This window comes from Ovis aries, chromosome 12 (assembly GCF_016772045.2).
Source record: "Ovis aries strain OAR_USU_Benz2616 breed Rambouillet chromosome 12, ARS-UI_Ramb_v3.0, whole genome shotgun sequence".
Classification (NCBI taxonomy): Eukaryota; Metazoa; Chordata; class Mammalia; order Artiodactyla; family Bovidae; genus Ovis; species Ovis aries.
Genome location: NC_056065.1, coordinates 75,218,686 through 75,240,080, shown reverse-complemented (window position 1 = coordinate 75,240,080; position 21,395 = coordinate 75,218,686). Strand labels below are relative to the sequence as shown.

Genomic DNA, 21,395 nt, shown 5'->3' with positions numbered 1-21,395 from the left:
CCGCGGCTCTAACCAGAGACACCCCGTGTGTCGGCGGAGGCGCACGGAAGTCTGCGAGCCCACGGGGAACCCTCTGCAGCGCCGCGCCCCGCCCTTCCAGGCGCGGGGGCCGCCCCTCCGGGCGCCGGGACCACCCCTCCGGGCGCGGGGGCGGCCCCTCCGGGCGCACGCACCGCCCCCCCGGGGGCGGGGACCGCCCCTCAAGGCTCACGGACCACCCCTCCGGGCGCAGGGACCGCCCCTCCAGCTCGGGAACCGGCCCCCCCGACGCACGGACCGCCCCCCCCGGCGCAGGGACCGCCCCTCCAGCGCAGGAACCGCCCCACCAGGCTCGGGGACAGCCCCCGGCGTCGAGGCCCCACCTTGCAGCCCGCCCATTGGCCCCGCTAGACACTAACCCCGCCCCCGGCACGGCCCAGCTACGCCCCTCCGCGTTACCGCACCCGACACCTTATGAGTCGGGATTGTTGCGTCTGGCAACCGAGCTCAGAGCTCCGCTGGGCTGGGCTCAGCTCTCCCGCTGGTCTCCCCGAAAGTGACAGAGGCTTTCGTATCGCGCAAGCCCCTCCTGGTCGCCCCGGGAGTGCCCTTTGTTTGGTGCCTCATAGGGATGCTTTTAGTGGTCCTCGTGCTTCTGCTGCCCACAGTCTCCGGTAGGAGCCTGCAGAGTGTGCGCGCTGGTGGGGAACCGGAGCGGCTCGCGAGGCCGGCCGACAGGAACCGAGGGTGGGATGAGATTTGCTTTTAGTCTCTCGTGAGAGTCGTGGGGCTGGGTCCACTCCGGGGTCATAAGGAATTGGGGTAGAAAGCGTGACCAAAGGGGACCACATAGCACTAGAAGAGCCGTCTTGCTTGTTGGTGCGCACTCAGCGGTGCGGGGTAATGCGCACAGCCTGGATTTACCAAGGGGCAAACTGGGTCACTAGCAAAAGCTTGCAGGGTGTCTGAGACTGAGCCACTTGGGGGCGGGCCTGCTGGCTTGTTGGTGGTGGTGACGACTTGCTTTTGAGTTCCCAGGTGCCTGGGGATATTGGTAGGCTGGTTCTGTGCCTGTGTATGTGTGGAGGGAGGGGAGAAGTTGGGCGGGGAGGTTTGCTCTGTACTCCGGGCAGGTTTCTAACAGGAGTGAGTATTTGTATCCTGCTGGCCTGGGCTGGGGGAGTCCGTGCAGGGTGTTCTCTAGTGTGACTTTTGTAGAAGTGGCCACCCAGCGGTGCCAAGTTGGGAAGCTCTTGTGGTGCATGTAACTGTCAGGTGGGAGAAGTCGCTGTGTACTCTGCCTACACCCCCACGTTCCCAGCCCCGCTTGGTGATGGAGGCTGTGGCTCAGAATCCAGGAGGCAGCATAAGAAGTCACCATCCTTGTGCCCCGGGTGCTCATACCGTTGACACTGGCAGCAGCAAGGCACCAGTGACCGCAGAGGCATAAGCAGTGATACGGTGGCCGGTGGGCATATTATCCTGAGAGAGGCAGTGGAGGGTGAGAAGTGCTCACTTGCCTTGATTACCGGAGGCAGCGCTGGACTTCCCAGGTGGCTCAGTGGTAAAGAATCTGCCTGCGATACAGGAGACGCCACTCTGTCCCTGAGTGGGGAAGATCTCCTGGAGAAAGGCATGACAACTGACTCCAATATTCTTGCCTGGAGAATCCCATGGACAGAGGAGCTTGGCAGGCTACAGCCCATAGCGTCGCAAAGAGTTGGACACGACTGAAGCGGCCTAGCATGCATGCACGTAACGTCAAGCTGACTGTCATAGGTAACCCAGAGCCCCAAGCCACCCCAAGACCCAGTCTTGCCCACCAGAAGGCTGAAGACACAGCCTTACCCAAGAGTGGGCCCATGTTAACCCTAGGATCCCTGGCACCCCAAAACCAGGTGTAGAACAGGATCTTGTCTGCCAGGAGGTCAGCATAGATCCCTGACCTGGCCTAATCCATGAAAAGATGGACAGCAGCCCCAAGAGCGCCTGAGCCTCAGCCCACCCACTGTGTGTTAACACCAACTGCAGGACCCTGTCCCTGAAAGCAGGGTCCGTGGGACCTGGTCCTGCCCGCCTTGAGCCTGGTACTGCTCACCAGCACTAATGCCAAGACCCACAGAGCCCCAGGCCACCAGCAAGCTGACACATCCTCCAAGATGCCTTGTGCCCCTCAGCCAGCCATGTCGGGATCTGACCCTACCCATCAACTGGTCAGCACCAGCTATGGAACCCACCTGTGCCTTGACCCCAGCCACCAGTAGGCTGACACCAGCTCTGGGGCCCCTGACCCTGCAGCTGCCACCCTGAGACCAGGTTCTATCCTCCCCGCCCCAAAACAAAAACACCCAAACACGTCTCCACATCAAGCCACTTTGTGACCTGATTCTACCTATCAAAGTGCTGGCTCCAGGACTGGGATTCCCCTGACCTCGCAGCAAATCACACTAAAATCCAGACCTACACACCAGTGACTAGCAGCCTCAACACAGAACAGAGCCTGGCAGTCATCCAGACCAGGGGCCCAGCATTCCTGCAGTGGTGCACACAGTGATCAGATCACCACAGCAGAGGTGTTCGGACAGCCCATCTTACGATTTCTGAAGACAAGGCATGGCTTGGCATTCAGTACCTTTCCTTTACAATTGATGACGTGTTCAGTTTCATCTTCCCCACCAACTAGAATCTTCTTTATGTGGCACTTTTTTCAAGTTTGATTAAAAAAAACATAGGATATAGATGTTCTTGCTTACGCGCATTCTATCAGCCTTTTAGAATGTTAGTTTATACAAACATGGACTTAAGTTTCAGTGAAATTTATTTTGGTATTCCTTTTAAAAAGTAGTTTGTGTGGACAGTGAGAAAAGGGGCAGGATGGTCAGGTTTCATTGAGGTCCCACTTTGATCAGAGACCATAATTATCCTGAAGTTACCATCTGGGCACGGATCTGAGTTTGTGCTTGAGTATGAGAGTTATTTTTAAATTTTGTAAGCAGGTAGAGAGTCCTTGCATGACTTTTACAAGTGTACAGAAGATGAACAGTTCTCTTGATACGTATAGAGACTGTTTCATCTTCTTTAAACTCATCTGGAAAATTGAAAAATTGGGGATTTTCTGAATGCAATCTATCATATTCTATAATGACATACTATATAATGCTTCTTGTAAAAGTATAGCATTGCAGGCCAATAATAATTATACTGTAAACCATCTGGAAAAAAATCTTAGTCAAGATATGTTTACTTTGAAAATCCTCACGGGAATAAAGAATCCAATATACTGAATAAGAGAAGAAATTGTTCAGATACATAAAGCAAATCAAATACATAAAACAAATGACACTTGTATAATTTAATTATGGGCATGCTATTAACTTGATTTCTTTCTTGGTTCCAGGAAGCTCTGAATGATGTTATACATTTCTATGTAGAATGGAATTGTTTAGCATTTCTAGTCCATTTTTTCCCCTAATGTAAAACGAGAACGTATAGCTCAAATTGAGTAAATTTAATGTTGTTAGTAAAATCCAACTCTATTTTTAATAACTGCATCCTTTTTGCTTGTTTGTTTGTTTGTTGCTTTTGTTTTGGCCAGTTGATGGAGGTGCATTCATATATTCAGATCAAAATACTGGAAATGTTGAAAACATTTTGCCAATAGGTGGATTTCAGCATATGGTGTAAATGAAATGTCGGACAGAGTATCAAGAGAGGAATATGGAATTTAGAAAATGATGAAAAAGGTGAATAATATTTCACTTGTTTAGAGTTCTCTCTTGACTAGTCTGTCTATTTTAAGACCTAGATCCAAGAAGTAATTACAGTAAAGGTTCCTCAGGGATCAAACTAGATCTATCTCCCTTCTCCTTTAGGTCCTTAACCTTATAGGAGAGGCCTCTGCATTCTTTTAGCACTTTAAGACTTTAAATATCATAATATTTTTACATCGTTTCTAGCAGATTCATAAGATTTCCAAGAGCACAGATAATTAAAAGGAAGAGGACTTCTTGAAGCAAGAATAACGCTGTCCTAGGGAAGAACCCCCCCACAGAAAAAGGCCAGACATAAACAATTCTAAAATCATAGCAATATAGTTTACAGTCAGGATACATTGGATAAACAGCCCAAAGAGTTACTGCAGGAAGCTTTTAAGGGTGTGTACAATCCATTAATCAGTGAATGAAGATTAAATCATGTTTACAGTAACATCCAAGAAACCAATTTTTTATGTAAGGTTATTCAAAGTAATAAAATTTGGTATTTAAAGGGTACCCATTTATTTATAAAATGTTCAATTCACTAACCTAGACAGCGTATTAAAAAGCAGAGACATTACTTTGCTGACAAACGTCTTAATGGTCAAAGCTATGGTTTTTCCAGTAGTCATGTATGGATGTGAGAGTTGGACTATATAGAAATCTGAGCACCAAAGAATTGATGCTTTTAAACTATGGTGTTGGAGAGGACTCTTGAGAGTCCCTTTGACTGCAAGGAGATCAAACCAGTCCATCCTAAAGGAAATCAGTCCCGAATATTCATTGGAAGGACTGATGCTGAAGCTGAAGCTCCAATATTTTGGCCACCTGATGGGAAGAGTGACTCATTAGAAGTGATGCTGGGAAAGATTGAAGGCAGGAAGTAAAGGATGAGATGGTTGGATGGCATTGCCAGCTCAATGGACATCAGTTTGAGCAAGCTCTGGGTTATGGTGAAGGACAGGGAAGCCTAGCAAGCTTCAGTCCATGGGGTCACAAAGAGTTGGACATGAGTGACTGAACAACAATTCACTAATACAAAACAAATAGAAAGAAGTTATATTTTTAAATACTTTAGCCCATATTTATTTTGACCTATGAAACTCACAATGTTTATTTGATATTACCTCTTACCCAGTGTGTACAGAGTATAGTACAAAAAGAAGGCATATGATCTCTGCCCTCTAGGACATTGCCTTCTGAGAGGAAACTAAGCCTAAACTATGGAAAAGTAATCTGATCAGAGTGCTATATACCTTACAAGACTTCTTAGGGAGAGGTGAGTTTTGAAATGATGAATTTAGAAAGAAGAGGGAAGGACACATACCTATAAATACATTTTAAAACCCAAAACATAGATGCTGTCTTTTCAATTGTGTTGAATGAAAGTTCACCTTATTCCTCAACAAACCAAAAAAGCTTATAGATGGTTATTTAAAGTAAGCAAGGCACAGCCTTTGCTACTACTACCACACGGGTAAAAGCATGGGCGTGTATGCGTGCTCAATTGTGTCCAATTCTTTTCGACTCCAGGGACTATAGCCTGCCAGGCTTCTCTGTCCATGGGATTTTGGATTGCCACTTCCTCTTCCAGGGGATCTTCCTAACTGAGGGATTGGACCCAGATCTCCTGCGTCTCCTGCGTCCTCAGTAATTCTTTACCACTTAGCCGCCTGGGAAAGCATGAGGCAGTCCTGGAATCTATTTATTCTGTAGCACCTACCTGAGGCCAGGCCGCAGTCCCTGGCTGATGAAAGAGGTAAAGCACTTAACTTGCCTGTTCTTATTCTCTCTGTTCCTAGAGGCTTGTGGTGATCCACCAAGATTTAAAACTATGATGCTCCAAGGTGAGCCTAAACCCAATTATCGTCCTGGGGAATGCGTGCAATATGAGTGTCGTCTAGGTTTCAAGCCCAAGCTTCCTGCTCTCCCCAGATCTGCTGTTTGTCAAGATAATAATACATGGTCATCTCTCCAGGATGCCTGTGTAGGTAAATAAACGAACAAAAATGTTTTATAGCACTGGATATTTACACACATCTTCGTGTGCCTCTTCCATTACTTCAGTGATGATTTTATCATGTGAATATAGGCTTTTAGATATCTGTGTATTTGTTCAGGCTTTGAAAAATCCCCAGGGAATCTTTTTCTTGGTAATTGTTTACCTGGGTAAATATGAATCTTGTTTGGCCGTATAATATGGAAAGAAAATAATAGTTAAATGAATAATAAGATTCCCATGAATTCAAACAAGCAATATAGACTTTTGAATTTGATTTAAATCTATTTTTGAAATTAGTATAAACCAACATATTTGAATATTTTCTTTTAGAAAAATCATGTCCTAATCTAGGAGATCCTGTGAATGGCTACGTTAACTTAGTGAATGGAAGTGTTCTGTTCGGTTCACAGGCTCACTTTGCTTGTAATCCAGGGTAAGTAAGATGCTCATTACAGAAAATAAGGTTCAGTATTACTAATTCCATTTTTGTTTTGCTCATCTTTTTAAACACTTCTACAAACTAGATTTCATTTTGTTTTCTATGTGACAAGTCGTACTTGTAGCCAAACAATTATTGCACTATTTATGAAGACCTGAAAAATGTGTAATTAGAAAGAAGTTTAAATTGAGGTAAAACAAAACTGTATGCTTACTATGTGTGTGTTCAGTTGCTCAGTCATTTCCAACTCTTTGAAACGCCATGGACTGCCAGGGTTCTGCCAGGCTCTTCTGTCCATGGAGTTTTCCAGGCAAGAATACCTGGGTGGGTTGCCACTTCCTACTCCAGGGGATCTTCCCAACGCAGGGATCGAACCTGCATCTTTTGTGTCTCCTGCGTTGACGGGGATTCTTTAACACTAGCATTACCTGGGAAGCCCGTATAACTTATTTATGTAATAACAAACCTATTGTATAAATTATAAATGTAGTTATCATGGTAACTTTATTCTTGACAATAATTTAAAATTGCCAATTCTTAGAGTTGAAATGGGGCTTATGGAACTAGGAAGTAGAACTGTCAACCAAACATACTCTTATTTTGAGATAATCTGTAGTTTTAAGGACCTAAATCGATCTGCTTAGCCTGGATGATAATGTTGATCATAATCTCTTAATTGGAAAACCTTATTTTTGATGCTGCTACAAAGGAGTGAAACATCTCAAAAAGAGGTACTGAGCATTTAATAATAGCTTTTTTTTCCCCCTACAAGGCTCCTTTATTATTACATATTGGAGATATTGGGCATTTATTTTAAAGTATGATTTTAGGATTAAAATATAATGCACTGGAATGCAACAGGTTTTCTTAATGTTAAGTATCTTTGCCTTTGTTCATCTTGGAGGAAAAGTTTTCAGTTTGTCGCCACTGAGTATGAGAGTGTGCTGTGTGCTTGTCGTGTATGGTATTGATTACCCTGAGGGAGTTTCCATCCGTTCCTAGACTGTTGAATATTTTTTTACCATGAAAAATGTAGAATTTTGTCAAATGCTTCTTCTTTATCAGTTGAGATGATCATGTGAGTTTTTCCTCTTCCTGCTGCTGATGTGATATATCGCATTGATCTTCATGTTGAACCATCCTAGCATTCCAGGAATAATTTATTCTTGGTCATGGTTTTAATCCTTTCTATAGGCTGATGAACTGTTTGCTAGTATTACATTGAGGATTTTTACATCAGTATTTATAAGGAATACTGTTCTGTAGCTTGGTTACTTGTAGTGTCTTATTCTAGCTTTGACGTCATTATTACACTGGTATCAGAATAAATTCAGAAGGCTGCCTTCCTCTTCAATTTTTGTAAAACTTTAAGCTAAGAATTGGTATTACTTCTCTTTTAAATGTTTTGCAGAATTAAACAGTGAAGACATCAGATCCAATACTTTTATCGTTATTGGGAAAGTTTTGATTACTGATTCAATCTCCTCACTAGTCATAATCAATTCAGATTTTGTATTTTTAAATGAAGTCCTGGTAGAGTTTGTGTTTACATGAATTTGTCTTTTATATCTAGGCTATCCATTTGTTGTCATAAAATTATTCATAGATGTCTCATAATATTTTTTAATTCTGTAGAACTAAGGGAAATATCACCATTTTCATTTCTGATTTAGGTAATTTGGATCTTCCTTTTTGTCATAGTCCATCTAGCTAACGGTATATCAGTTTTCTTCCTCTTTTGGAAAACCAACTTTTGGATTCATTCGGTATTCTCTACTAATTTCTCTTCTGCTCAATCTTTATTGTTTACTTCTTTCTGCTAGTTTTGTGTGTGTATCTTTGTTCACTAGTCCCTTAAGTTGTAACATTAGGTTGATTATTTTACAGCTCTCTTCTTACTGTTAATTAAAGACTAGTTTACCTACAAACTAAATTAGTCCAGATGTATCAGATAGGGATTTGATATTTCTATACATTTCAAAGTGATTAACATGATAAGTCTAGATACAATTTATCACCATACAAGGTTATTACACTTTATTGACTATTTTCCCCATTATATCCTTGTAACATTTCTTGTGTAGCTAGAAATTTGTACCTCTTAATATCACTCATTTAATTAATTTCTCCCTCCACCCCTTCCCAGGGCAAACACTCTTTTGTTTTTTGTAACTGGAGTCTTTTCATACTGTTCATGGAGGGAGGGCTGGCATGCTGCAGTCCATGGGGTCGCAAAGAGTCGGACACGACTGAGCGACTGAACGGAACTGAACTGAACTGGAGTCTGTTTCTGATTTTTGTTTCTTCATTTGCTTTGTATTTAAATTGCAAATATAAATGATATCATGCAATATTCTATTTTTCTGTCTGACTTGTCTTACTTGGCATAATATTCTATAGGCCAATCCACGTTGTCACTAATGACAAGATTTCCCAGTTTTTATGGCTGACTTATAATCCAGTGTGTGTGTGTGTGTGTGTGTGTGTGTGTGTGTTCTTAATCCAGTTAGTCTATTGAAAGGTCTTTAAATGAATATAATCATTTTCTATTAGTTCAGTTCAGTTCAGCCACTCAGTCGTGTCTGACTCCTTTCAACCCCATGGACCACAGCACTCCAGGCCTCCCTGTCCATTACCAACTCCCGAGCTTGCTCAAACTCGTGTCCGTTGAGTCAGTGATGCCATCCAACCATCTCATCCTCTGTGGTCCCCTTCACCTGCCCTCAATCTTTCCCAGCATCGGGATCTTTTCCCGTGAGTCAGTTTTTCGCATCAGGTGACCAAAGCACTGGAGCATCAGCTTCATCACCAGTCCTTCCAATGAATATTATTAGGGTTGATTTCCTTTAGGATTGACTGGTTTGATCTTGCTCTCCAAGGGACTCTCAAGAGTCTTCTCCAGCATCACAGTCTGAAGGTATCAAATCTTCGGCACTCAGATTTTTTTATTGTCTGGCTCTCACATCCATACACGACTACTGGAAAAACTGTAGCTTTGGTTAGATGGACCTTTGTTGGCAAAATAATGTCTCTGCTTTTTAATACACTGTCTAGGTTTGTCATTGCTTTTCTTCCAAGGGGAAAGCATCTTTTAATTTCATGGTTGCAGTCACTGTCCACAGTGATTTTGGAGCCTAAGAGAATAAAGTCTGTCACTATTTGCATTATTTCTCCATCTATTTGCCATGAAGTGATGGAACCAGATGCCATGAACTTCAGTGTTTGAATGTTGAGTTTTAAGCCAGGTTTTTCAGTCTTCTCTTTCACCTTCATCAAGAGGATCTTTAATGCCTCTTCACTTTCTACCATAAGGGAGGTGTCATCTGTGTACCTGAGGTTGTTGATATTTCTCCCGGCAATCTTGATTCCAGCTTGTGCTTTATCCATCCTGGAATTTCACAGGAGGTACTCTGCACATAAGTTAAATAATTTATTATCTTATATATTACCTATATTATACTGAGGTATGTTCCCTTTATGGGGAATGTCCCAGGTGGTTCAGTGGTAAAGAATCTGCCTCAATGCAGGAGCCATAGGAGATGAAGGATCCATCCCTGGGTTGGGAAGATCCCCTGGAGAAGGAAATGACAACCCACTCCAGTATTCTTGCCTAGAGAAACCCATGGACAGGTGAGCATGGTTGGCTACAGTCCATACAGTCACAAAGAGTGAGACACACCTGAGCACACATGTAATGCTTTCTTCCTTCCCTCTATACCCATGTTGTTGAGAGTCTATCATAGATGGATCTGGAATCTGTTAAAAGCTTTCTGCATCTGTGAGATAATCTATGATTTTTATTCTTCTGTGTGTTATTGTAGTATATCACAGTGACTGATTTGTGACTTTGAACCATCCATGCAGCCCTGGTAGGGCTTTCCTGGTAGCTCAGCTGTTAAGGAATCCACCTGCAATGCAGGAGACCCCAGTTGGATTCCTGGGTGAAGAAGATCCCCTGGAGGAGGGAAGGTTAATACACTCCAGTATTCTTGCCTGGAGAATCCCCATGGACAGAGGAACCTATAGGGTGACAGTCCATGGGGTCACAAAGAGTCGGACATGACAGAGCGACTAAGCACAGTACATGCACCCCTGAGATAAATCCCACTTAATCATGGTGTTCAGTTCAGTACAGTTAATCACTCAGTCATGTCCGACTCTTTGTGACCCCATGAATTGCAGCACGCCAGGCCTCCCTCTCCATCACCAACTCCCGGAGCTCACTCAGACTCACGTCCATCGAGTCAGTGATGCCATCCAGCCATCTCATCCTCTGTCGTCCCCTTCTCCTCCTGCCCCCCATCCCTCCCAGCATCAGTCTTTTCCAATGAGTCAATTCTTTGCATGAGGTGGCCAAAGTACTGTATGACCCTTTTAAAGTATTTTTTAAATACATTTGCTAATATTTTATTAAACATTTTTGTATCTAAGTTCATCAAGGATATTGGTCTATAATTTTCTTTTGCAGTGGTGTCTTTGTCTGGCTTAAGTATTAGAGTGATTCCAGACTTTTACAATGCATCTGAAAGTGTTTCTTTCATTTAAATTTTTTGAAATAGTTTGAGAAGGATAGGTGTTCTCTTTCAATTTAATAAGGCATAGTTAGTTTGCAGTATTCTATTAGTTTCAGGGGTACAATAAAGTAATTCAAAACTTTTATAGATTAGGCTTGGTTTATCATTATTATAAAATATTGGCCATATTACTTGGGTTATATAATATATTGTTAGTTTGAGAAGGATAAGTGTCAACTCTTCTCACCTTATGTGACTTTTGTTTGTTGAGAGTTTTTTTTATTAGTGACTTAATTTCATTACTGATAATTAATTAGTCAATATTTTATCTTTCTTCCTGGTAGAGTCTTAGGAGATTATGCCTTTCAAGGAATTTGTGCATTTCTTCTTAGCTGTTCATTTTATTGCCATATAGTTGTTCATGGTAACCTTTTATGATCCTCTTTGTTTCTTTAGCATTGGTTTTAAGTTTTCCATTTTGATTTCTCATGTTACTGATTTAGACCCTCTTTTTTTTTCTTTTTAATTGATGAGTCAGGCTAAATGTTTTAACATTTTTTTAAAATGTTTTCAAAGTACCGGGTCTTTTTTTCTTTTGTCTTTTTTTTCTATTTCATTTATTTCTGCCTTGATCTTTATGATATTATTTTCCTTCTACTAACTTTTGATTTTGTTTGTTCTTCATTTCCTACTTCCTTGAGGTGTAAGTTAGGTTGTTTAATTGAGATTTTTCTTGTTTTCTAAGGTAAGCTTCTATTGCTAGAAAGTTTCCTCCTGGAACTGCTTTTGCTGCATCTCACAGACTTTAAGTCATTGTATTTTTGTTTTCATCTGTCTCCAGTTTTTAAAAAATTGTTCTTTGGTTACATGAGTGGTCTGTTCATTGTTTAGCAGCATAATTTTGAGCCTTGTTAGTGTTTATAGCTGATTTCTGGGCTCATGTCTTTGTGGTCAGAAAGAATGCTTGACATGATTTCAATTTTCTTAAATTTACCAAAGCTTGTTTTGTGGCCTAGAATATGATCTATCCTGGAGGATGTTCTGTGTGTCCTTGGAAAGAATCTATATTCTTTTGCTTTGGGATCTGTGTTCCATACATATTTATTAAGTTCATCTGATATAATGTTTCATTTAAAGCCAATGCTTCCTTATTGATTTTCTGTCTATATGTCCTTTGATGTATGTGTGTTGTTAAAGTCCTATTTGATGTTGCTGTCAATTTCTCCCTTTATTTCTGTTATATTTTCCTTATGTATTTAGCTGATTGTCTATTGTGTACATATGTATTTACAGTTGCTATATCTTCTTGGACTGATCCCTTGATCATTATGTAAGGTTCTACTTTGTCTCTTTGACAGTCTTTGTTTTAACTCTATTTTGTCTGAGATAAGTATTTGCATTATAACTTTCTTTTGCTTTCCATTTACATGGAATACAATTTTTCATTCCTCCATTTTCAGACTTTGTGTCTTTATATCTGAAGTGAGTCTCTTTGATGCAGCATATCATTAGATCTTGTGTTTTACCCATTTAGCCACTCCATGCCTTTTGATTAGAGTATTGTTTCTTTTGCATTTAAAATAATAATTGGTAGGTATCCATGTTTTGTCATTTTCTTAATCATTTACTGTTTGTTACTGCAGTTCTCTTTCATTCTTCTTTTGCTATCTTTCTTTGTGATTTGATGAGTATCTTTAATATTGAGTTTGGATTTGTTTCTTTTGTGTGTGTGTGTATGTATTATAGATTTTTCATTTGTGATTACCATGAGATTTTTATATAAAACATCATGATTGCTTAACATTGCTGATTTCTTAAGTTCAAATACATTCTAACTACACTTATTTTTACTCCCCTCCTCTCATGTTTAGTGTTTTTGACATCATATTTTATAGCTCATTGTTTTGTGCATCCCTTAACTTCTTATTTTATGTGTGTGTGTGTGTGTGTGTGTGTGTGTGTGTGTGTGATTTGACTACTTTTGTCTTTTAACCTTCCTGCTAGTTTTGTAAATGGTTTATCCGCTACGTTTCCTGTGTGTTTCCCTTTACAGATAAGATAATTCCTTCACAGTCTTCATATTTTTTAGTTGTGGCCTTTTTCTTTTTTACTTAAAAAAATCCTTTTAACGTTTCTTTTGTGAAGCCTATTTCAGTTCAGTTCAGTTCAGTTCAGTCACTCAATCGTGTCCAACTCTTTGCGACCCCATGAATTGCAGCATGCCAGGCCTCCCTGTCCATCCCAGAGTTCACTCACACTCATGTCCATCGAGTCGGTGATGCCATCCAGCCATCTCATCCTCGGTCATCCCCTTTTCCTCCTGCCCCCAATCCCTCCCAGCATCAGAGTCCTTTCCAATGAGTCAACTCTTCACATGAGGTGGCCAAAGTACTGGAGTTTCAGCTTTAGCATCATTCCTTCCAAAGAAATCCCAGGGCTGATCTCCTTTAGGATGGACTGGTTGGATGTCCTTGCAGTCCATGGGACTCTCAAGAGTCTTCTCCAACACCACAGTTCAAAAGCATCAATTCTTCGGCGCTCAGCCTTCTTCACAGTCCAACTCTCACATCCATACATGACCACTGGAAAAACCATAGCCTTGACTAGACAGACCTTTGTTGGTAAAGTAATGTCTCTGCTTTTGAATATGCTATCTAGGTTGGTTATAACTTTCCTTCCAAGGAGTGAGCATCTTTTAATTTCATGGCTGCAGTCACCATCTGCAGTGATTTTGAAGCCCATTTAGTGGTGCTGAATTCTTTTAGTTTTGCTTGTCTGTAACATTCTTTCAAATCTAAATGATAGAACTGTGTTTGTTAGCCATCCATATGTCTTCTTTGGAGAAATGTCTGTTTAGTTCTTTGGCCCATTTTTTGATTGGGTTGTTTGGAGAATAGCACTGAAACATGTATACTATCATGTAAGAAACGACTCTCCAGTCTATGTTCGATACAGGATACAGGATGCTTGGGGCTGGTGCATGGGGATGATCCAGAGAGATGATATGGGGTGGGAGGTGGGAGGGGGTTCAGGATTGGGAACTCATGTACATCCATGGCGGATTCATATCAATGTATGGCAAAATCAATAAAGTATTGTAAAGTAAAATAAAGTAAAAATTAAAATTAAAAAATCTAAATGATATCTTTGCCAGGTACAGGATTTTTATATATAGATTTTTAGCTTTCATCCCTTTAACCTTATCATGCAACTGCCTTTTGATCTTTAAAGTTTCTTCTGAAAATGCTTATAATCATATGGGAGTTTGTTATATGCAGCCAGCTGCTTTTCTTTTGCTGCTTTTAAGAATCTCTCTATCTTTAATTTCTACCAGTTTGATTACAGTGCATCTTGGTGTGTATCTCTTTGGGTTCACTGTGTTTGGGACCCTGCTTTCTGGACCTAGAAATCTATTTCCTTTCCCATGTTAAGGAAATTTTCAGCTATTTGTTCTTTAATTAAATTCTCTGCTCCTTTCTCTCCCTCTTCTTCTTCTGTGGCCCCATGATGCATATTATTTAGTATGTTTGATATTGTCTCAGAGAGCTCTTAAACCATCTGCATTTTTTTCAATTTTTTTCTAATCAGCTTTAGTGATTTCCACTATTCTGTCTTCCAGTTGCTGATCCATGGTTCTGAATCATGTAATCTACTGTTGAATCCTTCTGGTGTAATTTTATTACAACTATTGTATTCTTCATCTCTGTTCAAGTTTTTTAAATATTTCATAATTTATTAAATTTCTTACTATATTCATCCATTCTACTTCTGACTTTTTTTAACTTTCCGATAATCATTACTTGGACTTTTAATAAGGTATATTGCTTGTCTCCACTCCAGGTAGTTCTTCTTCTGGGCTACTTCCTTCCCATAGGATGTATTTTTTCTTACCTTATTTTATCTCTGTGTTCTCTTTGTTCTAGGTAGCTCAGATATGTTTCTGAGTTTTGGAAAAGTGGTCTTATGTAGAAAACATTCTATATGGCCCAGCAGGGTACTCCCATCTGTTTACCATATGTGTATCCTCTAATGTTGTTCCTTATATGCACTGCGAGGCTCTTTATCTGTGGCAGAGTCACCTGCTGGGGAACACTGATAGCAGTGCTGGCCCTCAGGTGGGTTGGCTGACAGGCCATGCCGCATGCAGAATCTGATGGCCCACTAGTGGGTGGGACTGCGTCTTGGTGCAGCTGTCTGCATGACCCAAGAAGTCATGGGGCTGGTGTTGACTGGCAGGACCAGGCCCAGGGTGTCTGGCTGCTCATCCCAGTGCATCTTGGGACTGTTGCCAGTTAGTTGGTGAATGGTAAGCCCCCAACACTAATAAGCGAGGAAGAGGTTCTCAATATGGTATTTTTTGTGAGCACCACGTGTCCTCCTGGTACAAGGAACTCCCCATTGGCTACCACCAGCCTCTGTGTTCCCAGAAGGAGGCCCAGTTGCCTCTTGGGGAGGCTCTGCAAGACCACAAACTGAGTCTTATCCAGGCTCATTTGAAGTTACTCCGTCTGGCTTATGTTTCAAAGTGTGCGAGGTGTTACATTTTTTAATGTAAACATTTATACATTTAAACTTCCTTCTTGTCACATCTTTTGCTTTATTCCATCCATAAGTTTTGCTAGGTTATATTTTCATTTCCTTTTTTTTTTTTTTACCAAGTCCGAGTACATTCTCCTTGATGCATGACAGGGCAGTAAATGTGAGAGGTGAAGTGTTACGGCAAAGAATACAACTTTATTCAGAAAGCTGGCCGACTGAGAAGACTCCAGACTAATATCTCAAAATAACCATCTTATTGTGATCTAGATGCCAGGTTCTTCTATAGAACAGAGAAGGTGAGGAGCGGTGGTGAGGAAGTAAAGTGAAAAAAGGCCATTAATCTTACAGAAGTCTTCTGCAATGGCCAACCTCAGGGAGGGGATGTGAAATTTTTTCCCTTGTTGTGGGACAAGGTCCTGAACAAAGAGGTGAGGTAGGCCATTATGTATGGTTATGATAATAAAAGCAAAGGAAAGCAAAGGTTAAAATCAAAGATACAAGCCCAACTTGGAGTCAGTATTGACTCTTCCCTGTAACACATTCATGTCAAAGTGTATTCTAAGTGCCTTATGATTTCTTCTTTGATTCATTGGTGTGTAAAAGGACTTTTAAAATTTTAGCAATTTTGAGAATTTTCCAAATTTCCCATTTATTTTGATTTTGGGGCTTGTCCTGTTGTGATCAAAGAATGTATTTGTATGGTATCTACCTTATTTTTTTTTCCCTCCCCAACCTGATAGCCACCTTTTAAAATCCATTAATTCTTATTAATTTTGGCCTAGCAGAATTAACTGCTATTAAGAGGAGCATAGTAGGCTACAGTCCATGGGGTCGCAAAGAGTCAGACACGACTGAGCGACTTCACTTCACTTCAAGTATGTATTATCTATTATGAAGAATATTAATTTTTTTCATCTGTGACCTAAAATGTGATCTGAGCTGGGAAATGTCCAGTGTGCACTTGAGAAGACTATGTTCTGTTGTTAGATAGAGAGCTCTGTATATGTCGGTGAAACCTAGTTTGTTTTGTATTGTTGAAGTCCTCTACTTCCTTACTTATCTTCTACCAAGTTGTTTAATACATTATTATGAGTGGGGTATTGAAGTTTCCAACTATTGCTGTAGAAATGCCTATTTTGTATAAATGTGTTTCACTCCCTTCAGTTCTGTCATTTTTTGCTTCATATATTTTGATGGCTTCTTCTTAGATGCATAAATGTTTATAATTGTTATATCTTATTCAAGTACTTAATCCTTTTAAAATATAATGTCCTTCTTTGCCTATACACTTTTTCTCTAGAGTCTATTTTGTCTAAATTAGTATAGCCATCCCTGCTGTCTTTTAGATACTATTAGCATGGAATATTTTTTTGCACCCTTTCATATTCAACACATTTGTGTCTATGGACGTCATGTGAGTCTCATGGGGATATAGCTGAATCATGTGTTTTATGCATTCTGCCAATCTCTGACTTTTGAATAAGAGTTTAATACATTTAAATTTAATAAATTACTGAAAGGAGGGACTTATTTCTGTCATGGTACCATTTGCTTTCTATAAGCCTTTTAGCTTTTCTGTTCCTAATTTCCAGCATTACTTTTTGTGTGTGTCTAGTTGATTTTTATAGTGAGATGAATAGTTTCTGCATTATTTCCTTTTTGTGCATTCTACAGCTATTTTGTTTATGGTTACCATTGGGACTACATTTAACTTCCTGGAGTTACAGAAGTCCAAGTTGAATTAATACCAAATTAACTACAAAAACTGTACTAGCAAACCACCTGTAATCCAATGCTATCTTTTAAAATTGCCTATGAATTTACTTTTAGTGAGATATTTATTTTTCCACAACAATTTGAGTTACTGTCTGCTGCTGCTGCTGCTAAGTCGCTTCAGTCCTGTCCGACTCAGTGCGACCCCATAGGCCACAGCCCACCAGGCTCCGCTGTCCCTGGGATTCTCCAGGAAAGAACACTGGAGTGGGTTGCCATTTCCTTCTCCAATGCATGAAAGGGAAAAGTGAAAGTGAAGTTGCTCAGTCATGTCGGACTCTTCACGACCCCATGGACTGCAGCCTACCAGGCTCCCCCGTCCATGGGATTTTCCAGGCAAGAGTACTGGAGTGGGGTGCCATAGCCTTCTCCAGAGTTACTGTCTAGTGTCCTATTATTTCACCTTGTAAGACTCCCTTAAGTGTTTCTTACAGTTGAGGTCTCAGTCAGTTCAGTCACTCAGTTGTGTCCAACTCTTTGCAACCCATGGACTACAGCATGCCAGACTTCCCTGTCCATCACCAACTCCCAGAGCTTACTCAAACTCATGTCCATAGAGTTGGTGATGCCATTCAACCATCTCATCCTCTGATGTCCCCTTCTCCTACCCTTCTGCCTTCAATCGTTCCCAGCACCAGGGTCTTTTCCAATGAGTCAGTGACTCATCAGGTGGCCAAAGTATTGGAGTTTCAGCTTCAACATCAGTCCTTCCAATGAATATTCAGGACTGATTTCCTATAGGATTGACTGGTTGGATCTCCTTTCAATCCAAGGGACTCTCAAGAGTCCTCTCCAACAACATAGTTCAAAATCATCAATTCTTCAGCACTCAGCCTTCTTTTTAGTCCAACCGTCATATTCACACATGGCTGTGGAAAAACCATAGCTTTGACTAGATGGAAAGCTTTGCCTTTGTTGGCAAAGTAATGACTCTGCTTTTTAATATGCTGTCTAGGTTGGTTATAACTTTCCTTCCAAGGAGTCTGTGTCTTTTAATTTCATGGCTGCAGTCACTATCTGCAGTGATTTTGGAGCTGAAAAGATAAAGTCTTTCACTGTTTCCATTGTTTCCCCATCTATTTGCCATGAGGTGATGGGACCGGATGCCATGATCTTCGTTTTCTGAATGATGAGTTTTAAGTTTTTTCACTCTTCTCTTTCAGTTCATCAAGAGGCTCTTTAGTCCTTCTTTGCTTTCTGCCATAAGGGTGGTGTCATCTGCATAACTGAGGTTATTGCCATTTCTCTCCACAATCTTGATTCCAGCTTGTGCTTCATCCAGCCCAGCATTTCTCATGATGTCCTCTGCATATAAGTTAAATAAGCAGGTGACAATATGCAGCCTTCACATACTCCTTTCCTGATTTGAAACCAGTCCATTGTTCCATGTCCAGTTCTAACTGTTGCTTCTTGACCTGCATACAGGTTTCTCCGGAAGCAGGCCAGGTGGTCTGGTATTCCCATCTCTTTCAGAATTTTCCACAGTTTGTTATGATCCACACAGTGAAAGGCTTTGCCATAGTCAATAAAGCAGAAATAGATGTTTTTCTGGAACTCTCTAACTTTATCATGATACAGCGGACATTGGCAATTTGATCTCTGGTTCCTCTGCCTTTTCTAAATCCAACTTGAACATCTGGAAGGTCACAGTTCATGTACTGTTGAAGTCTGAATTGGGAAATTTTAAGCATAACTTCGCTAGCATGTGAGATGAGTGCAATTGTGCAACAGTCTCACCATTCTTTGGCATTGCCTTTCTTTGGGATTGAAATGAAAACTGACCTTTTCCAGTCCTGTGGCCACTGCTGAGTTTTCCAAATTTGCTGGCATATTGAGTGCAGCACTTTCACAGCATCATCTTTTAGGATTTGGAATAGCTCAACTGGAATTCCATCACCTCCACTAGCTTTGTTCATAGTGATGCTTCCTAAGGCCCACTTGACTTTACATTCCAGGATGCCTGGCTCTAGGTGAGTGATCACACCATCATGGTTATCTGGGTCATGAAGATCTTTTTTGTATAGTTCTTCTGTGTATTCTTGCCACATCTTCTTAATATTTTTGCATCTATTAGGTCCATACCATTTCTGTCCTTTATTTTGCCCATCTTTGCATGAAATGTTCCCTTGGTATCTCTAATTTTCTTAAAAAGATCTCTAGTCTTTCCCATTCTACTGTTTTCCTCTATTTCTTTGCATTGTTGCTGAGGAAGGCTTTCTTCTCGCTCCTTGCTATTCTTTGGAACTCTGCATTCAGATGCTTATATCTTCCTTTTCTCCTTTGCCTTTTGCATCTTTTCTTTTTTCAGCTACTTGTAAGGCTTCCACAGACAATCATTTTGCCTTTTGGAATTTCTTTTTCTTGGAGATACTCGTCATCCCTGCCTCCTGTACAATGTCAGGAATCTCCATCCATAGTTTTCGGGCACTCTATCTATCAGATCTAATCCCTTGAATCTATCTGTCACTTCCACTGTATAATCATAAGGGATTAGATTTAGGTCATACCTGAATGGCCTAGTGATTTTCCCTACTTTCTTCAAATTAGGTCTGGATTTGGCAATAAGGAGTTCATGATCTGAGCCACAGTCAGCTTCTGATCTTGTTTTTGCTGACTGTATAGAGGTTCTCCATCTTTGGCTGAAAGAATAAAATCAATCTGATTTTGGTATTGACTATCTGGTGATGTCCATGTGTAGAGTCTTCTCTTGTGTTGTAGGAAGAGGGTGTTTGCCATAACCAGTGTGTTCTCTTGGCACAACTCTGTTAGACTTTGACCTGCTTTGTTTTGTACTCTAAGGCCAAATTTGCCTGTTACTCCAGGTATCTCTTGCTTCCTACCTTTGCATCCAGTCCCCTGTAATGAAAAGGACATCTTTTTTGGATGTTAGTTCTAGGTCTCGTAGGTCTTCATAGAACCATTCAACTTCAGCTGCTTCAGCATTAGTGGTTGGGACATAGACTTGGATTACTGTGATATTGAATGGTTTGCCTTATAAATGAATAGACATCATTCTGTCCTTTCTGAGATTGCATCCATGTACTGCATTTCAGACTCGTTTACTATGATGGCTACTCCATTTCTTTTAAGTGATTCTTGCCCACAGTAGTAGATATAATGATCATCTAAATTAAATTCACCCATTCCAGTCCATTTTAGTTCGCTGATTCCGGATATGTCGATGTTCACTCTTGCCATCTCCTGTTTGACCACTTCCAGTTTACCTTGATTCATGGACCTAACATTGCAGGTTCGTATGTAGTTTTGCTCTTTACAGCGTTGGACTTTACTTCCATCACTGGTCACATCCACAACTGAGTGTTGTTTTTGCTTTGGCTCCATCTCTTCATTCTTTCTGGAGTTATTTCTCCACTGCTCTCCAGTAGCATACTGAGCACCTACGGACCTGGGGAGTTGATCTTTCAGTGTCCTATCTTTTGCCTTTTCACACTGTTCATGGGCTTCTCAAGGCAAGAATACTGAAGTAGTTTGCCATTTCCTTCTCCAGTAAAACATGTTTTTTCAGAACTCTCCGTCATGACCTGTCCATCTTGGGTGGTCCTAGATGGCATGGCTCATAGTTTCACTGAATTAGACAAGAATGTGGTCCACGTGATCAGATTGGTTAGTTTTCTGTGACTGTGGTTTTTCATTCTGTCTCCCCTCTGATGGAGAAGGATAAGAGGCTTATGGAAGCTTCCTGCTGGGAGAGACTGACTGTAGGGGAAACTGGGTCTTGTTCTGATGAGCAGGGCCATGCTCAGTAAACCTTTTAATCCAATTTTCTGTTGATGGGCGGGGCTGTGTTCCCTCTCTGTTGTTTGACCTGAGGCCAAACTATGGCAACCTCCTTCAAAAGGTCCCATGATGCACTGCTGCACTCAGTGCCCCCAGCCCTGCAGCAGGCCACGGCTGACCCACACTTCTGTTAAAGGCTCCTGGACACTCACGGCAAGTCTGGGTCAGTCTCTCGTAGGGTCACTGCTCCTTTCTCCTGGGTCTTGTGTACACAAGGTTTTGTTTGTGCCTTCCAAGAGCCTGTTTCCCCAGTCCTGTGCAAGCTCTGGAGGCTCTATGGTGGGGTTGATAGCAACTTCCTCCAAGAGGGCTTATGCCACACCCAGGTCTGCTGCACCCAGAGCCCATAGCCCTGCAGCAGGCCGTTGCTAACCCATACCTCCACAGCAGACACTCACACACAGTTCTGGCTCAGTCTCTGTGAGGTCTCTGGGTCCCGATGTGCACAAGGTTTGTTTGAGCCATCTGAGCATCTCTGGTGGCTGTGGGGTTTGATTCTAAACATGTTTTCACCCCTCCTATTGTCTTACGTAGGTTTCTCCTTTGCCCTTGGATGTGGGGTGTCTTTTTCTGGTGGGATCCAGCATTCCCCTGTC

The 21,395-nt window shown here is 41.4% G+C and overlaps 1 protein-coding gene across 1 annotated transcript in view; it reads left to right on the top strand.

Moving 5' to 3' along the window:
• The first annotated feature begins 453 nt into the window (after positions 1 to 453).
• Positions 454 to 21,395, top strand: part of LOC105611356 (membrane cofactor protein-like) — a 44,806-nt gene continuing 23,864 nt past the window's right edge. The window contains exons 1-3 of the mRNA XM_015099398.4: positions 454 to 653; positions 5,537 to 5,725; positions 6,067 to 6,169. Coding sequence (XP_014954884.3) covers positions 611 to 653; positions 5,537 to 5,725; positions 6,067 to 6,169 — 335 coding nt within the window. The 5' untranslated portion in view covers positions 454 to 610. The remainder of the gene's footprint in view (positions 654 to 5,536; positions 5,726 to 6,066; positions 6,170 to 21,395) is intronic.